The 19,026-nt window shown below is 37.0% G+C and overlaps 1 protein-coding gene across 1 annotated transcript in view; it reads right to left on the reverse strand.

Annotated features, from left to right (window-relative positions):
* Window positions 1-19,026, reverse strand: part of ARFGEF1 (ARF guanine nucleotide exchange factor 1) — a 140,288-nt gene that overhangs the window by 62,255 nt on the left and 59,007 nt on the right. Inside the window, exons 6-7 of the mRNA XM_082858476.1 lie at window positions 13,947-14,223; window positions 10,948-11,058 (exon numbers count right to left, since the gene is read on the reverse strand). Of these exons, the coding sequence (XP_082714602.1) occupies window positions 10,948-11,058; window positions 13,947-14,223 (388 nt within the window). The remainder of the gene's footprint in view (window positions 1-10,947; window positions 11,059-13,946; window positions 14,224-19,026) is intronic.

Genomic DNA, 19,026 nt, shown 5'->3' on the forward strand with positions numbered 1-19,026 from the left:
GAACTATATTCAATATCCTGTAATAAGCCATAATGGAAAAGAATATGAACTAAAGAAAGAAAAAGGAACACATACATGTCTGTGGCCATAACTCAGTAGCTATCTGGCAGGAAACTGCTCCTCTCATGCTGCCAAGTAAAAGAAATTACAGGCTAGCATGAGGGAAATACAATGTACTAGAAGGAGCACAGATTTTAGAATATGAAAGACCCCTGCTGTTTTAATCGTGTCTCTACCACTTAACTGGAGAAGTTATTTCACCTTCTTCATAAGCAACAAAGATAATAATGTCTATAAGGAATCACCAAAACACACACACATGCACAGTACATAAAGAACACAACTGGTTCTCAATAAGGGGTAGTGGCTATTATTAATTTTGCTGATAACTGGTAACATGTGCCCAATTTTTTACCTGATTTGAGTAATGAAAGGAGTGTACCTGGTAATACGCTAATGTCTGACACACTAAATACTATTAAAGCTTTCTATATATATGTAAAGAATGCTTATATATATGTAAAGAACTCTCTGGAAGAAGTCACAAAAATTTAATAATGATTATCAGAAACGGATGATTGTTCCCCAAAGCACTTACTCCCAACCTTTTTCTCTGTACTCAATTACATCTCTTTCCACTGCCCCTCCTCCACCTTCCCTTAATAAACAACTTCCACCTTCTACTTAAGCTACGCAGATAATTTAACATAGGCTTCCTTACTCTTCCTCACCCACTATAAAATTCCTTAACACCAACAATCATCTTTATCTTCCCTCTCATTTCAGGGAAAAAAATATTCCTTCCCATTTCTAAGATGAATCATTCATTCACCCTCAAATCTACCTCTTCTTGCCTTAGGTAGTGTCCTTCTCCCCTGGATACTTTCTTGAAACATTACATTTTCAATTTGTGCACATGACTGGATCTTCCCCAATACTCAACCAACACACTCACATCTTTTCACTATAAAGACATAACTTGCCTGCAACTCCTACCACACATCAGCTACTGTCCATTTTTCTTTTCTAAATCAAATTTCTAAAGAAATAATTAATATTCATTGATAATACTTTCCTTCTCAGGAAATTTCTGAAACGAATTGAAAACATTCTCTTATTTTATTTTCAGGCTTTGAAGCCAGACATCTTTGGGTTGGAGTCTTTACCACTTCTTACAGGTTAGCTTAATCTCTCAGTGCCTCAATTTCCTCATTTGTAAAAAAGGGAATCATAACAGTACCTAAACATCCCAGAGTTTGGGGAGGACTGAGTAAACACAAGTAAAGCACTTAAAATCATTGGGGATACAAAGAAAGTACTTAACAGTTAGATATTATTATTCTCTATGTTTTTTCCCTCTAATTCTCCCTCTAATTGTCCCCTAAACGTAAGTGCAGACTTCTGTTTACAAGGTGGTGAGCTGAGCCCACTAATTTACCTTCTTCTTTCATAAATCCCACTCAAACTACAAGGGAAAAAAAAAACAAAACAAGAGAAATAGCCTTTAGTAGCAATGGAAAACTAAGGAGGATATAATCAATAGACCAAAATCTTGAAGGAATTTCTAAAAATTAAGATAAGTTCATGGGAATTCCCTGGTGGTCCAGTGGTTAGGACTCGGCGCTTTCACTGCCATGGCCTGGGTTCAATCCCTGGTTGGAGAACTAAGATCCCATAAGCCACGCAGCATGAACAACAACAACAAAAGGTTCGGATGGAGGAAGAAGGGAAAAGCCAATAATGTTCAGATGCCTGTGACTGAACACATGCAAAGGACAGAGCTACCTGAGAAGTGGCTGAATTGTACCATGTGGGTTCCAATATACTCCAAAGCCTAGACAGAATGCCAAGGGCTATGGGGTAGGAGGGAAGAGAGCTTGGGAAACCAGGCCAACGTCTACCAACAGAGCTGTCAGCAGCCACGATCATCTAGAATGTATCTGAGTGCAGCCTGTTAATTAAAGTGGAGGATTTGCTTGGTAGGTGTCTTAACCTAAGAAGTAGGGTAGGAGGGGAGAGAGCAGCGTCCCAGCTAAGGGAGAAGAGACAATGCTGCAATAAACACTGAGCAAGCTAGTACAGCAGTGAAATCTCAGGTTCTAGGCTTCCACTCTAACCACCTGTTTCTACTTAACTAATGCTAAATAAAGCCCTAACTGAATGAAGGCAGCCTAAGATTTCCTGGCAAAGGCTGGGAGAATGGGAACAAACCAAGTTTGAAGAACGCTCCCCCCACTCCTGACCCCGAGGCTAGAATATATAAAACGTTGAAACAGCATTTATCCCAAGCTTCACATGGCTTCAGTGTGTGCTTACAACACAGCCCAAGGATCACCAGGATCCCCCTCTGCTCAAGGGAGGCATCTGCTTCTTTTAGTTAAGTTCTCAGCTGGGAAATAAGGTCTGCCTTTGGACGGCAGTCACCTGGCAGACTCTGGAGAGGAAAGCCTCATGAGAAATGGAAAAGCAGTGCACAAAATTACTGAGAAAGCTCTTTATATACTGATCAAATCTGGTCTTTCTATTCTTTAAACAGACAGAAATGTAAAGTCTACGCTCAAAAGTAAGGACAAAGGTCAGCAATCTGAGCAAATGGTTTCCCGGTGAAACATTTTACAGCTGGAACAATTTTAATTGGTACTCCCAGAGATGTGTGAAAGAATACTGCGTTAATAAATAGGAGCAGGGGCTTCCCTGGTGGCGCAGTGGGTGAGAGTCCGCCTGCCGATGCAGGGGACACAGGTTTGTGCCCCGGTCCAGGAGGATCCCGCGTGCCACAGAGCGGCTGGGCCCATGAGCCACGGCCGATGGGCCTGCGCGTCCGGAGCCTGTGCTCTGCAACGGGAGAGGCCACAACAGTGAGAGGCCCATGTATCGCAAAAAAAAAAAAGAAGAAGAAAAAAAAAAGCGCAAAGCGCTATGAAAAAAGGGAGCTCAAGAAAAAATAGGGGTTCTTGGAGACAAAAACAAAATTACTGAAAGAAAAAACATACACTGGGAAAAGCAGTAGAATGGACATTAATGAATAAAGTATTGGAAAGCCCCTTGTAACATTTTCTCTGAATGCAGAATCATAAGACAAAATGATGGAAATTAGGAAAGACTGTCAGAGCAATAAAGGATATGATGAAAAATACTCAACAACTGTAGTGTGTGATGTGGAAGGGAAGAATGGAAAGAAAGAGGAGAATTAATAGCTGAAAACATAATAGAAAAATCACTAGAATGATGAAAAGTTATGAAAAGAATTCAACAGCTAGTCCTGATTTAAAAAACAAAAGTAAAATCACACCCAGGCACACACACAAAAAGATAAAAAGTATCTTTTAATAAACTAGAAATACAGAAAACTTACTGAACTTGATAAAGAGTATCCTCCAAAACACAAAAGCAATCATCAAACTTACGGGTGAAATATAGCAATAATGTTAAAAACAAATGAGGATTCTTGCCACCATTAACCCTACTCAACATTTTCTTGAGGTTCAAACTAATGTTATATAACAAAACTGAGAGACCAAAAATGAAGCGTAAATATTATAAAGGAAGAAACAAAGATAAAATATCATTACTCACCTAGAAAACCCAAGATAACCAAATGAAAAACATTTAGAAACAATTACTAAATAAACTTACTTTTTGAACTGAATGAACTGGTTCTAAACTTTGTGTATACATTTAATGTATACATTATGTATACATAATTATACATTATGTATACATAATGTATACATTTAATGTATCCCCTGATGGGGAGGGACTTGCACTATAAAGATCAACATACACAATAAAGTTAAAATATTTTACACAATTCAACACTGGATAAGAATAAACAGCTCAATGTGACTGTACAGAAAACTCCAACAGAACCATTTTGGATAAAAGTGGGATTTCAAATTAATTAGGAAAGGAAGTATTATTTGAGGTTATAACTAGCTATCTAATCTCATACCAAACAGAAAAATAAATTTCAGATGAATTAAAAATTTAAATTAAAAAAATGAAAACAAAAGTATTAGAAAAACATGGTAGAATATTTTTATAATCTTAGGGTGGTAAAATCCATTCTAAGCAAGACAAAAACAAAATCACAAAGAAAAAGGCTTTATTTGTTAAATTTTTTAGGTATGGTCAAATACCTGCTGGGAACAGTAACAACAGAAGCAAAGGGAAACAAAACAAAACAAAGACTGACTGGGGAAAAAATATTTATAATACAATGAACAAGGGCTAATTTCTTAAGATGAAGAAATCTTGAATTAAGGAACAAAAACCCATCAAGAGGGAGGGGATATGGAGATATATGTATACATACAGCTGATTCACTTTGTTGTACAGCAGAAACTAACACAACACTGTAAAGCAATTATACTCCAATAAAGATGAAAAACAAAAAAGAACAAAACCCAAAAAAACTGAATGGAAAAATGGGCAAAAGATAGGAATAGGCAATTCAGAAAAGTATAAATAGCCCATAGACACTCAGCTGCACCACATGAAATTGCCAGTATTTGACCTATAAAAATAATGACTGCTTCCTATGTTTTTACCATGCAAATAATCAAAGAAACATAAATTAAAACAATAAGATATAGTCCATCTATTAAAGTGATGTTAAACAAAGCACTGTATATAAATTTTAAATGTTCATACATCTTGGTCAAGTATTCCTTACCCTAAAGAGAAGTGCAAAATGATATCTATAATATGAATGCTCCATGAGAGCCATGCAAAGCCAAAACTAGTAAATAACCTAAATACTAGTATTAATAGGAGATTATTTAAATAAATTATGGACCACCAATATAATTAAGTACAATATGACATGAAAGGAAAACTATAATTTAGTATGTGACAACAGCAGATTATAAAGCAGTAAGTACAGTATGTTCCCATTTATATTCAAATATATGAATACAGACATGCATGAAAAATGTTATTAAAAAAACTTTTTAAAGAGCAAAAAACATATCAAGGTCAGAAGACTTGGGCAAATAAGGAACTGAGAGAAAATATTTGTAAAATATATCACAGAATCCTAACATAAAAGGATTCTCTGAAATTATAAGGGAAAAAGGATAAAAACCTGACAGAATGAACGAAAGACATGAATAATGACTCCCTAAAAAAGATATACAATGGCCCTCAAACACAACAAGATATTTAATTTCACTCGTGGAGAAATGCAAATTAAAACCAAAGTAAGATACAATTCTCACCTGTCAGGCTGGCAAAAATTCAAAACCTTAAACTCCACTGGGAGCTTGGAGAAAAAGGCACTCTTGTATGTTGCAAGTAAGAGTGCAAAACAATACAACACTTATGAAGAGAAATTCAGCAAAAGCTAACATACCTTCACATTCATTTACCACTTGACCTAGTAATATTACCTCTTTGAATTTGCCCAGAGGATCAATCTCCACAAATATGAATACAGATATACATGGTTATTCACTGTAGCTTTATTTGTAGTAGCAAAATACTGGAAACAACCAAAGTTCCTGTCAGCAGAGGACTGGCTGAATAAACATATACCCACATAACAGAGTATTAAGCAGACAGCCAAAAGAAAAAAGATTAAGAGAAATCTCTATCAACTGAAATAGAGGGATTTCTAGTATATATTAGGTGAAAAAAGGGGAAGACACAGAAGATATACAGTGTTCTATCAAAAAGAAAGAGAAATAATCATAAGTATTTGCTTACTTCTCTGGGGAAACACACACACACACACACACACACACACACACACACACTATAAACCTGGGGTCCCCAACACTGCCCCCCACAACACCCCAGGCCACATGGCACGAGGTGAGTGGTGGGTGAGTGAGCGAAGCTTCATCTGTATTTACAGCCGCTCCCCATTGCTCGCGTTACTGCCTGAGCTCTGCCTCCTGTCAGATCAGCGGCAGCGTTAGATTCTCATAGGAGCGCGAACCCTACCGTGAACTGCGCATGTGAGGGATCTAGGTTGCAAGCTCCTTACGAGAATCTAATGCCTGACGATCTGACATGGAGCTGAGGCAGTGATGCTAGCACTGGGGAGCGGCTACAAATAGATTATCATTAGCAGAGAGGTTTGACTGCACAGAGACCATAATGAATTAATTGCTTACAAACTCATATCAAAACCCTATCAGTGAGTGGCAAGTGAGAACAAGCTCAGGGCTCCCACTGATTCTGCAATATGGCGCGCTGTATAATTATTTCATTATATATTACAACGTAATAATAATAGAAATAGGACTTCCCTGGTGGCGCAGTGGTTAAGAATCCGCCTGCCAATGCAAGGGACACAGGTTCGAGCCCTGGTCCGGAAGATCCCACATGCCGCGGAGCAACTAAGCCCGTGTACCACAACTACTGAGCCCGTGTGCCACACCTACTGAAGCCTGAGCACCTAGAGCCTGTGCTCTGCAACAAGAGAAGCCACCACAATGAGAAGCCCACGCACCGCAACGAAGAGTAGCCCCGCTCGCCTCAACTAGAGAAAGCCCACGTGCAGCAACGAAGACCCAACGCAGCAATCAATCAATAAAATAATAATAATAGAAATAAAGTGAGCAATAAATGTAATGCGCTTGAATCATCCGAAACCATCCCCCTGTCCCGGTCCGTGGAAAAATTGTCTTCTATGAAACCAGTCCCAAAAAGGTTAGGGACTGCTGTTATAAACTACAAGCTTATGAAAGTCGTTACCTATAAGGCAGGTCAGCAAGGGGAGAAATGGAAGGAAGAGTTCTCTAAGTATTTTATATAATTTTTACTTTGAATCATGTAAATGTTCTTCAATTTAAAAAGTTAAATCAATAAAAATAGTTAATACAAGTAACTTCTGAACACAGTACTCTCTTCATCCTTAGTAAAATATATTCTAAGGACACATATGATTGCAAAGAAATCTGAACTTTAATTAATCAGCTTGTTCTTGGTAATGGCACACTGTTTCTGCAAATTTAGGTTTTCACTGTGGAAAAAGAAACACAAGAATGAAATGCAGGAAGATGAAGAGAAACCTTGTGGTGCTGGATGTGAATTGGAACTAATAAGATTATCTTGTGATTGTATATCTCCTGTTTCTGTCCACTGGAAAAGACTAAAAGTAATAACACCCCAGTAGCAGTGAGCATACCTAGTACCTAGGCCTTGGTCTCTAAATACAATTGCCCAGTAAAAAGAATAAGGACTCCTAAAGAACTTGTTGATTCCAGAGCTGGGACAAGGGAAAGCTGAAGGTGAACCTAGAACATCTTACTGTTCCAGAAAACAAGGAAATGCTCAAAGACAATGCAATCACATCAAAAGGACACAGGGGCTGGCTTGAAGGGATTCCCACTGGCCAGATCAGGAACAAAAAATGATGACAGTAAAGGATTATAACACACTGAATAAAGGGAGGTGCTCTTCTCCATATAAAAATGTTGATTAATATTAGAATTATGAAATCACTATATTGCAATCCATGTAATATCTAAGGATCATCAAGGGATTTTAAAACCAGTAAGTGAATGGATCTTGATATGATCTCAAAGTATCACTCACAGATTACTTATTAATTATAAAGGGGAAAATGTTCCCTTACAATGAAGAGAGCTGGTGGTCATCTTTAACCAGGTGATCAAACATTATCACCAACAGGGGGTAACTTAATTATGCACCAATTTATATGATGTAATAAGAAATACCAACATTACCTATGCAGTATTTTTGCCAAATATGTTTACTCTAAATCAAAATTAGGAAATCATCAGATCAATTCAAATTGTGCAACATTCTGCAAGACAATATTACACTTTTAAAAATAAATGTTATGAAAGATGGAAAAAAAGGCAAGAGGACTTGTTCTCAACTAACGAGACCAAAGAGACATAATCAAATGCAGCAAGTGTACCTAGAATGGGTCCTGGACTAGAAAAAGAAAAAAAAGGATATAAGAAACACATTTGGGGACAACTAGGAACACTTTAAAGTGTATTTATATTAGATATTCTTAAAAGAGTGTTACTTTTCTTAGGAGTGAAAATGGAATTGTGGTTATGTATGAGAATGCCCTTATTCTTAGAAGATATATGCTGAGTTATTTTAGGGGTAAAGCGTCATGTTGTATATAGCCAACTTTCAAATGGTTCAGCAAAAACAAAACACACACACGGGTCTACTTAAAGACAAGTAAAACAAATGTAGCAAAACTGTTAATAATTAGTGATCTAGAAAAGGACCTACAGTTTTAACTGTACTGTTCCTTGAACTATTCTCTAGGTTTGAAAGTTTTCTAAGTAAAAAGCAGAAAAATGAAAGAACTTTCACTTCACACTCTGTATTCATATGTATTAGAAACTGGCAAAGGACCAGACAGTAGCCATTTTAGGCTTTGCTGGCCATATGATCTTTGTTGCCACTACTCAACTTTACTTTTGTAGTGCAAAGGCAGCCACTATAAGCAATACATAAACAAATAAGCATGGCTGTGTTCCAATAAAACTTTATTTACAAAAATAGGTAGTGGGCCAAATTTGGTTCATGGAACATTATTTTCCAACCCCTAATATACATTATAAAATTTTAAGAGAATGTGTGGATACCTAATACTTTCTTTCTTCCCTTATTATAAGTTTATGGTTTTTTGAAAAATTCATATTCCCCAAGACCATGCTCTCTTCTTTAGCCTCTACACTTTCCCATTTGGTAATCTACTTCAAGTACTAATTTTAACAGAATGACTCCCACCTATAACACCTGCCTTGATTATCTCTTAGGCCAGAGTTCTGTATTTCCATTATATATTTCATAAACATTTCCACATGAATGGCACACCTGACGGTCAAATGCAATGTCAAAATAAAAATTAGTACCTTTTTTCCCACGCCAACATCTACTCCAATAATTCTACCAATAGTACTACCACCCACTTACCCATTTAGGCTCAAAAACTGGGAGACTGCCTGTGCAGAAAAGAGCTAACATAGCATGCCTGAGACTGCCTATCCTTAGAAAGGCCTGCTTGCAAAGTTGGCTCTTGGCTGGAACCTTGGAATTTACACTTCGGGAGGATTCTCACTCTTCCCAGAACCAATAAAAGTGGCTCACTGTGCCTCAATAGTTTGTACAAATAATGTGGTTTATGCTGGAATACCAGCTTTCCCTCTGGGAATCTGGAATTTTGGTATATGCAGATAGAGAGTGCCTATACCACAGGCTCCCCCCAAAAACTTGGGGCACTCAGTCTCTAAGGAGCTGCCCTGCTAGACAGCACTTCATAATTCAATGCTTGAGGAAATTAAGAGTTTCCCATGTAACTTCACTGGGCGAGGAATCCTGGAATTGTCCACCTGAGTTCCTCCAGACTTGCCCCATACGCCTTTTCCCTTTGATGATTTTGCCTTGTACCTTGACTCACCACATCACAGTGGTGAGTGTAACTATATGATGAGTCCTTCTAGTGAATCACCAAATCTTGAGGTAATCTTTGGGATTTTTGACACAGTTTTCATTCTCTCTTTCACCTAGATTTCAATCAGTTGCAAACTCTTCTTGATTCAACTTCCATTATCTCACTTCTCATTCACTTTTTCCTCTCTATTTCCACTGTTACTGTCCTATTTAGGTTTAGATTACTGCACTGGTCTTTCACTGGACTTCATATTTCCCTACTTAGCTTCTTAAAACATTATTCTGATTACTTCATTTCTTAGTTCTAAAATCTTCAATGGTAACTTATTCTCTCTTAGAACGAAGTTCAAAATCCTAAAGCTGGAATTTATAACCATCCATTGGTTGGCTCCAAACTACTTTTTCAAACTTATTTTCTACCATATGACACCACATACTCTACACTTCAGCTAAAGCACCACCTGCCAATTCCCAAATCATTCTCTCTAGAGTTTAGCTACCTGTTTCCCATACATCAAACACCACTCCCTATACCTGCGTGAGTATCTATACAGTCTAAGTTCAAGTGTCACCTCCTACATGAAGCCCTCCTGGATAATTTTAGCTAGAAATACCCATTCTTTTTTTCGAATTTTAATAGGATTTTAGCTATTTCTTTCTAATGACACTTATCTTACATTCCTATACTCCAGAACCCCTTTCCTCCAGAGCATGGTCTATTTCAGATAAACGTTTGTGTCTCCTTACAGTGCCATACAATTGTATGTGCTTCCTAAGTATTTGTTGAATGAAAAGATGAATGAAAAATTAAGAATGCAATCAGATGAATACTTGCTTCTAGTGTTGTACTAAAGAAGGAAATATATTCTTAGAAATGACATTATAAATGGAAATTAGGCATGGCTGAAATAGTACTATTCTCATTCAAGAGCCACACTGTACATTTAATCGTATTTCTAGAAGTACATGTAGCAAGGTACTATGCTTAGTCCTGTGCAAGATACCATGAATTAAATAAGCTTCAGTGGATTGGTCTCAAATCTAATCCTATCTATAATAATACTGTTCACAAGAAGTGTGAATGAAACTCCTATCAAACTTTAAAAAATTTTTATAATACAATCCATATGATAGGATCTGCCCCTGTATCAGCTATGACTTGGGTCATGATAATAAAGGTATAAGAAATCACGATTTTTCCGAAGATACAAAATACTAAAAACCAAATCAATTTAAACATTTTCTAGTTTATAAAGTTTAACACATTTAGGAGGAAGGAAAATATACCCTTGCCCTTCTCCCAGCAAACATAAAAACAAAAAATGAAATGGTAATCAACCTTTTTTTTAATGGGGTGGGGAACAGTGGGTTTTTATAAACAGATTATAACTGAAACTGGAGAAAAAGGAAGTACTCATCTATAATCAAAGAGATTTAAATATTTTTTCTACACACAATTTTTGCCTTTTCTGTTTTGCACATTATAAAATAGTCCCCACAGTCACATGAAATAACATAAGACAGAATAAACTAATTTCAAGTCAAATATGCTACCTCCAACGATGACGTTCACCATTTCTTCTACAATGCTCTGCACAATGTCTCGTGGCTTTTCCTCACAGTCATGGTTTTCTCCATCGTATAATACATCATTTTTAGATAATGCTTTAAAAAAGAAAAATTCAAGAAAACAGTATTTTAGTTTTTTGGAAACTTTTACTAAACATTTATAATGAAAAAAATCTAAGAAATTAAGAATAAAAGAAAAAAACAGATATATGAAACTAGAAGCAATTACATGTTAAATCTTCAAAACTTTTAACCAAACCATATTTTAAAATGTTTTATCATTAAGTCAATTTCAACAATGATTCGTTTGACAAGCTATTAAATGACTATTCAACTTAAATGAGTTTTCTAGATTATTCCTTTAAGAACCAAAACTTTTAAAAGTTCTGAATGAAACATTTCTAACATGTCCCACACTGATCAAATAATATTAAACGTAATTAAAGCTTGTTTTGATTAATTAGGCTCACCAGTAATAACAAGCTCATCATTGTGCTCTAATATAATGAGGTCCTTGAAGAACCAGAGACTGGGCTATCTGAGCTCTTCCTTACTATTTTTTCCCCAACATACTCCACATATCCAATGTAAAACTAAATTTAGTAAGTAAAAAAGAATTCATCTCCCAATTTAACATTAATCAAAAACAGACATAACTACCAATCAGAACTTCTGAACACACAAGAAACTAATAAAACTTGATATTCCCAGTCAGTTTGTAGTGACTTTTGCAGATAAAAATACGGTTTCCCCGGGATTTTCTGAAATGCTGAAAATATCTCGGGAAGGCTCAGTTGGCACTTTATGATGCTTTGAGATCTGGGTCCCTGTTCTGGGAGCCACTGCCCTACAGCAAATGGCCTCAGACTGCATGTGAGCTTATGGTGCTACTGTCTACACACACCCTGCAACTCACACCACTATGAAGGACCACTATGTAAAACTCTGACTTCCAGAAGTCTGTCCTCCCTGTTGTTCACTGCTCCTAATCTACTGTTCGCTGCATTCTACAAAATACTGAATGTCACAGGAGAAATTTGATAAATAAGCATGCCAAATCAGTAACTTCATTTTATAAAAAATTCAAATACAACAGCATTTAGATTCTTCTGTGGAGTAAAAACATGTAAATGTCTTGACATACAATCTTTCCATCTTTCTTAAATTTTGTATTCCTGCACTCCAGTTGGCTAAAGTTACCAAGAGTCTAAAAATTAACAATTTCAACATAACTAAATATATATAGTCACTAAAATGTGCACAAAATGATTAGCAAATCAAGAGTCAATTCTCTTATAAATTATCTGACAGAATTAGAGTAACCGTGAATAATACTTATTACACATGGGAAATGATTATAGAAGTTAACTTTTATGTCCAAAGTCACACAGCCAGTAAGTGAGAGAGATGTGATTCAAAGCAGATAATCTAATTCCAGACCATGCACTCTCACCCAACGGCTCAGAAGCAAAATTTTCATTTATATCAGCTGTCGGGAGAAAAACACCTTTAAAAATCACGACTATCCCACAGGAATTATGTCTTATTTATAGTGCTGTATCCTAAAAGGTACCTACAGTGGTACCTACTACACAGTAGACGCTTCCATCCCTTGGGTCTTGGTCTATGTTGTTTCTTCTGTTAGAAAACTCCCTAAATTTTCTGGCTAGGCAATTCCTTCCCTTATCCAAACAAGATTCAGCTAAAGCATCACTTTCTCTACAAAAGTACTTCCTAACTCTCCTCAGCAGAATTATCTTATCCATGACACTTGCAGGATATTTATCACATTATACCTCATTTATAAATGCCTGACCTTCCAGGCAGACCATGAGTACCCTAAGAGCAATGGCTACACCTTCATCAGCTTTTTTAATGCCAAGTCCTAGCACAGTGCCTGGGACACAGTATGCTAAATCAATATTTGCTGAACGCACGGATGAAGAAATGGAGGAATAAATAAAGTTCCAGCCTTATTATAGATTAGCTCTTTGAACAGCTCCTTTATAAGCTTACAGTTAAAGTAGGGGAAATTTCAGCAAGGGCAGGCTAGAAAAATGTAAATCATATAGGCAGTATGGATTCATTATTAGCTTGAGTACTAGAAATGCTTGGTTTATCAAAACTGTCCCCTTTAAAGTAAATGCTAAATAAAGTACTCTTAAAAAGAGTAAAAAGGCACCTATTCATGACACTGCTGATGCTCAAACCACTGTTATGTTATGGAAAAGATGTGGTTAAAAAAAAAAATCAAGAGCTGAAAATATACTATAGAAGTCTTTCCTCAAAGTAAAGTAAAAACACAGAATTCAGATGAATTGTAACTAAGCCCTAACCATCCTAGTTCTACAAAACCACACTGGAAAGGCAACAGAATTTCCATCATTTTTTTGACACCAAGCTAAGGAGGAACAAAGGGAAGAAACTCGTTTCCTGGCGGTTTTATAGAACAGCTAAAGCTGAGAATAACGTTTGGGGAAAAAATGACTGCACGTGATTATTTTTAGAGAAACACATTTGTAAAATAAATAAATGCAATTTAATTTTTGTAATCTTGTAACCTTTTTCTTATAAATTTACTTAGAAAAAAACACAGAGAATATCTAAATCTTATCGATTATTACACATCAGGCTATAAAGATAAATATTTTTGTATGCCAGGTGGTTATTCAAAAGATATCTTTTCATATTTAATTTCAGTCCTTTTTTTTGACAATAGTACCTTGTGAACTTATAATGATTTCCTAAAATTTTCAGTCACATTCCAGAAAACTTTACTAAATAAATAGGTCTCCTGTTTGCTATGAACTAATTTTAAGAAAACTTTATCACCTAGGATGGACAAAGTCCACAATTACCACAATGTGCCTGATACCCATTAAGTCATATCACCCTTTCCACGTTTCTTTACCAAAAATGCCCTCCTACATTCTTCCCCCAACACACACCTCCCAACCCCTGCAACCCCTTCTCAGAAAGATTACTTTCGGCTGCAGCTGCCTGATCAGCTTCAGTCTGTTCATTTTCTGCACTGGAAGTATCAGATCCATTTTCAGGTTCTGTATCATCCTGAAGGCTTTTATCCACATCATGTGAATGGGGATCAAGGTCCCCTTCATGTTCCTGGGATATATGATCGACAGTCTGAGGTGGCAAATATCTAAGTTGAGGTGATTCAGGCTCATGATGGCTTACTGGAGACTGCAACAGATGATGATGCTGTCGATGCCTTTCTTTTTCCATTTGTTTGGCTTCCTGCAACTGGAAAGAAAGAAAATAATTTCCAATATTAGCAAAATAAGTTGTTTAAAATTTGGAGAGGTAATGTTATACTCAACTATAAATCCTTCATAGGAGCTGCCACCTCGTCTCTAGGCTTAGAAATCATGGCCCATCAGAAATAAAAAACTAAAACATACTAAAAACAAACAACAACAGAAAACAGTGGTTACTTCTTAGGGGGGTGGAATTTGGCAAACAAGAACAGAGATGAAGTCTTTCACTATATCCTCTTGTCATTATTTTTGGTGTCTGAATGATGTAAATGTATTACTGAAACAAAACAAAATTAAAAACAAAATAATTTTTAATAACCTTAGAATGATAATTGGACTGTTGCCAATGTAACAGTAGATTTACCTAAAATCAAATAAAAGCTTCACTAAGGGAGGAAAAAAGTGGACAGGGAAAGAAAATACATACACATTCATTTTTACTTATATATATAGAAACAAAGTCTAGACATTTACACAAGAAACTAGTAATAATGGTTACCTTTGGGGGTAGAAGTTAGGAAATGACTGAACTGGAAACAAGAGTGGGAGGGAACCTTTCGGTGTATACCTTTCTGTAGCATGTTCTCATGTCACCTTGCCAAATATCTTTTAATTAAAAAATAATAGTTACACTTAATAAATAAAATTACGAGTACTTAAATGCCTCTGCCCAATCAGTCATCTAATAAGAATGAAAAAACTATAAATGTTCCAGTTTTATTTTCGGAGACCTAAATTACTATGTACGTAATACCACGTGTAAAACTGGCTCACTTACAAGATGCTAAAAACAGTAACAATCAAGATCACAGGGTTTCATTTTTTGGCACTTTATTGCTTTTAGACACATCTCTTTTGATCCTCATGACCTAATAGGAATCATTCTCACAGAATTTCCACAAAGATAAATATTTTACAGTGTCAAATATGAACATTTCATATTCCTAGTAATATTCTAGGTTATGCAGAAATATCAGAATTAATCATATGAATTTATAAAACAAATTTGAATTAAAAGATTTAAATGCCCAAAAGGTACAAAAAGACTTATAATCTGTAATGATCTAAGTCCCTTATTTTACAGATAAGGAAACTGATGGGCATGACTAGTTGCACACAGTTGGAATCAGAAGAAACTTCTCAGACTTCTCAAAGCTTTAGGCCATTCATGAGAAAGTCCATTTCCAAATTAACAGTGAGGAACCTTTGACTTGCAATCCAATCTCGCCCTCAGCCTAACTTCAGCTAATCCGTACCATGGTTTAGTAGGGCAAGCACATGCTCTGGAATTACAGACAAGCATAATGTTGAATTCTAGTTTTTTCTACTTATTCCAGAGTTGTATAAACTCTAGAAAGATCCTTGGGAAAAAAGAGGAACTTAACTTTAAACATTTTCTATACACTTTCATACTTTCTAATAGGGTTTCTCAATATCAGAACTATTGACCTTTGGAACAGATAATCCTTTGTTTTTTTTTGTTTTGTGTGTGTGTGTGTGTGTGTGTGTGTGTGTGTGTGTGTGTATGTGTGTGTGCGTGCGCGCGTGTGTGCGCTGGGGGAGGTGGAGGTTGTCCAGGGTACTGCAGGGAGTTTAGCAACATCCCAATCCCTATCTCTAATGGGTAGAAACCCATTACAGGTTATGACTCACCCCAGTCATGACAATCAAAAGTGTCTCAAATATGGCTTGGGGGGCAAAACCACCTCCAGTTGAAAACCACTGTTACAGAGAAAGAAATTAGCATCTTCTCTTGAAATAATTTTAGAACTGAACACTTCATAGTGAATTTTATTTGGGAAGGAGAGGAAAAGTTATCAGCTGTATATACAAATGAATTAGACTTCTAGCTTAGAATATTTTAGCAAATGTGGAAAATTATTCTGCCTCGCCTTTTTAATTTTCTCTCTTCCCTTTCTGACTTTTCTAATTATCCATAGCACAGAACTAATATGCCTCATAACATGAAACATGTTCATAGCCTTTATCATAACTCATTTGTTATATATTTATTTGTGTGATTATTTAAGATTCATCTTTCCCCTCTATGTCTGTAAGAATTCTGAAAGTAGTGGTGATACAGTGCTGGTATTTTGCCCAGCACTGTACAACTGAGAACTAGAACAGTGCCAAGAATGTACAGGGAATGTAGTAAAATTTGCTGAACAAGTCAAACCGATAAAACTTATACTTCTATTAAAAAGTGATAAAATTTCATTCACTTCTTCGAAAAAAAGCAGCAAAACTATTATATGTGGTTACAAAATATCAGCAATAATCCAATGTCAATACACAGGAGAGTGACTGAATAGACTATAGTACATGCTCGAGTACTCTGCATCTATAAAGAAGAATGAGGAAGCTCTAAGGGCTGATATGGAATGCTTTCCAGGACATACTGCTAAGTGAAAAGAGTATGAAAGAGTATCCAGAGTACGTGTGGTAGCCAGCCTTTTTAAGATGGCCACCAATGATCTCTACCTCTTGATTTTCACTTCTTTGTAGAGTCCCCTCCCACACTGTGCCAGGGACAGTCTGGGTGATCTTTTTTTTGAACATCTTTACTGGAGTATAATTGCTTTACCATGTTGGGTTAGTTTCTGCTGTATAACAAAGTGAGTGAGCTATACGTATACATGTATCCCCATATCCCCTCCCTCTTGAGCCTCCCTCCCACCCTCCCTATCCCACCCCTCTAGGTGGTCACAAAGCACCGAGCTGATATCCCTGTGCTATGCGGCTGCTTCCCACTAGCTATCTATTTTACATTTGGTAGTGTATATATGTCCATGCCACTCTCTCACTTCGTCCCAGCTTACCCTTCCCCCTCCCCGTGTCCTCAAGTCCATTCTCTACGTGTGCGTCTTTATTCCTGTCCTGCCCCTAGGTTCTTCAGAACTCTTGTTTTTTTTTTTAGATTCCATATATATGTGTTAGCATACAGTATTTGTTTTTCTCTATCTGACTTACTTCACTCTGTATGACAGACTCTAGGTCCACCGACCTCACTACAAATAGCTCAATTTCGTTTCTTTTTATGGCTGAGTAATATTCCATTGTATATATGTGCCCCATCTTCTTTATCCATTCGTCTGTCGATGGACACTTAGGTAGCTTCCATGTCCTGGCTATTGTAAACAGTGCTGCAATGAAGACTGTGGTACATGACTCTTTGGGTGACCACTTCTGATCATAAGGTAGACAATGCAGCTTCTGCCTTGTTCCTCTCTCTCTCTCTGTCTCTCATTCTCTGCCCAATGAAGGCTTTAAATGACTTCAGCCCCAGTTGATACTGTGATCCATGCAGCCAACTGCAACTTCATGTGAAATCCACGCTACAACCACCAGCTAAGCCACTCTTGGATTCTGGACCCTCAGAAATTGTCAGAGATAAGCAGCTAAGCTGTGAGTTTTAAGCAGCTGAAGTTTGGGGTAATTTGTTATGCAGTGACAGATAACTAATACAGTATACTACCTTTCATATAAGAAAGGTGATACATGAAACCATACATGTATCTGCTCATTTGTGCTAAAGAAATGTAGAAGGATAAACCATAAACAATAGAGATTAGCTACAACAAGGGGTACAAAGAAGGGAGGAAGAGGATTGGAGTGATAGGAATGAGGAGTATTTCTGTAGAGCTCTAACTCTTTTTTTTTTAAACATTTTTATTGGAGTATAATTGCTTTACAATGGTGTGTTAGTTTCTGCTTTATAACAAAGTGAATCAGTTATACATATATATATATATCCCCATATCTCTTCCTTCTTGCATCTCCCTCCCTCCCACCCTCCCTATCCCACCCTTCTAGCTGGACACAAAGCACTGAGCTGATCTCCCTGTGCTATGAGACTGCTTCCCACTAGCTATCTATTTTACATTTGGTAGTGTATATATGTCCATATATACACTACCACTAACTCTTAATTCATAGTAGTGTTTAACAGACTCAAAAAATAAACAAGCAATTAAACCAGAACGTGAGGAGTACTGAAACGGAAAACAGGCAGTAACAAACGAACTTAACTGCATTATAAAGTAATAAAATTATCCTGCTGAAGAGTATGGAGAAGAAAAGAACTAACCTAAGTAACTTTGGAAAATAATATTTTGAACGGATACTATAAGGCTAAAGACAAAGAAAAAAACAAAACCCAATAAATATAAATGCTATAATGTACCTAGTAACTTTGCTTCTCACAGTGTTATAAGTAAGCAATTCTAGGCTTCCCTGGTGGCCCAGTGGTTGAGAGTCCGCCTGCCGATGCAGGGGACACGGGTTTGTGCCCCGGTCCGGGAGGATCCCACATGCCGCGGAGCAGCTGGGCCCATGAGCCATGACCGCTGAGCCTGCGCGTCCGGAGCCTGTGCTCCGCAACGGGAGAGGCCACGACAGTGAGAGGCCCGCGTACCGCAAAAAAAAAAAAAAAAAAAAAAAGTAAGCAGTTCTAAAACTTCTATATGTGTGTAATAGGCCTGAACAAATAATGTATCATAAAAAATGAAAGCCTTATTTCTCACTGTTTAGAGAAAGTTACAAATAAGTAAAGGGAGAAGGCTGAAATGAACCCTGTGGTATTGGCCTGGAATCAGAAGCATCAGTATGAACACAGCTTTTAAGACATACGGATGGGTAGTCACACACGGGGTGGGGGCAGTGGGGTGACTGTACACATATGTATTTCCTAGTTCAGTCTGCTGGGAGGGCCTAGAAGTAGTAACATCTCAGCTGCAGTGAACACACCTGGCACTCAGATCTTGGTATCCAATTACCATTCTCCAACTGA

This window comes from Leucopleurus acutus (assembly GCF_964270905.1).
Source record: "Leucopleurus acutus genome assembly, chromosome: 17".
Classification (NCBI taxonomy): Eukaryota; Metazoa; Chordata; class Mammalia; order Artiodactyla; family Delphinidae; genus Leucopleurus; species Leucopleurus acutus.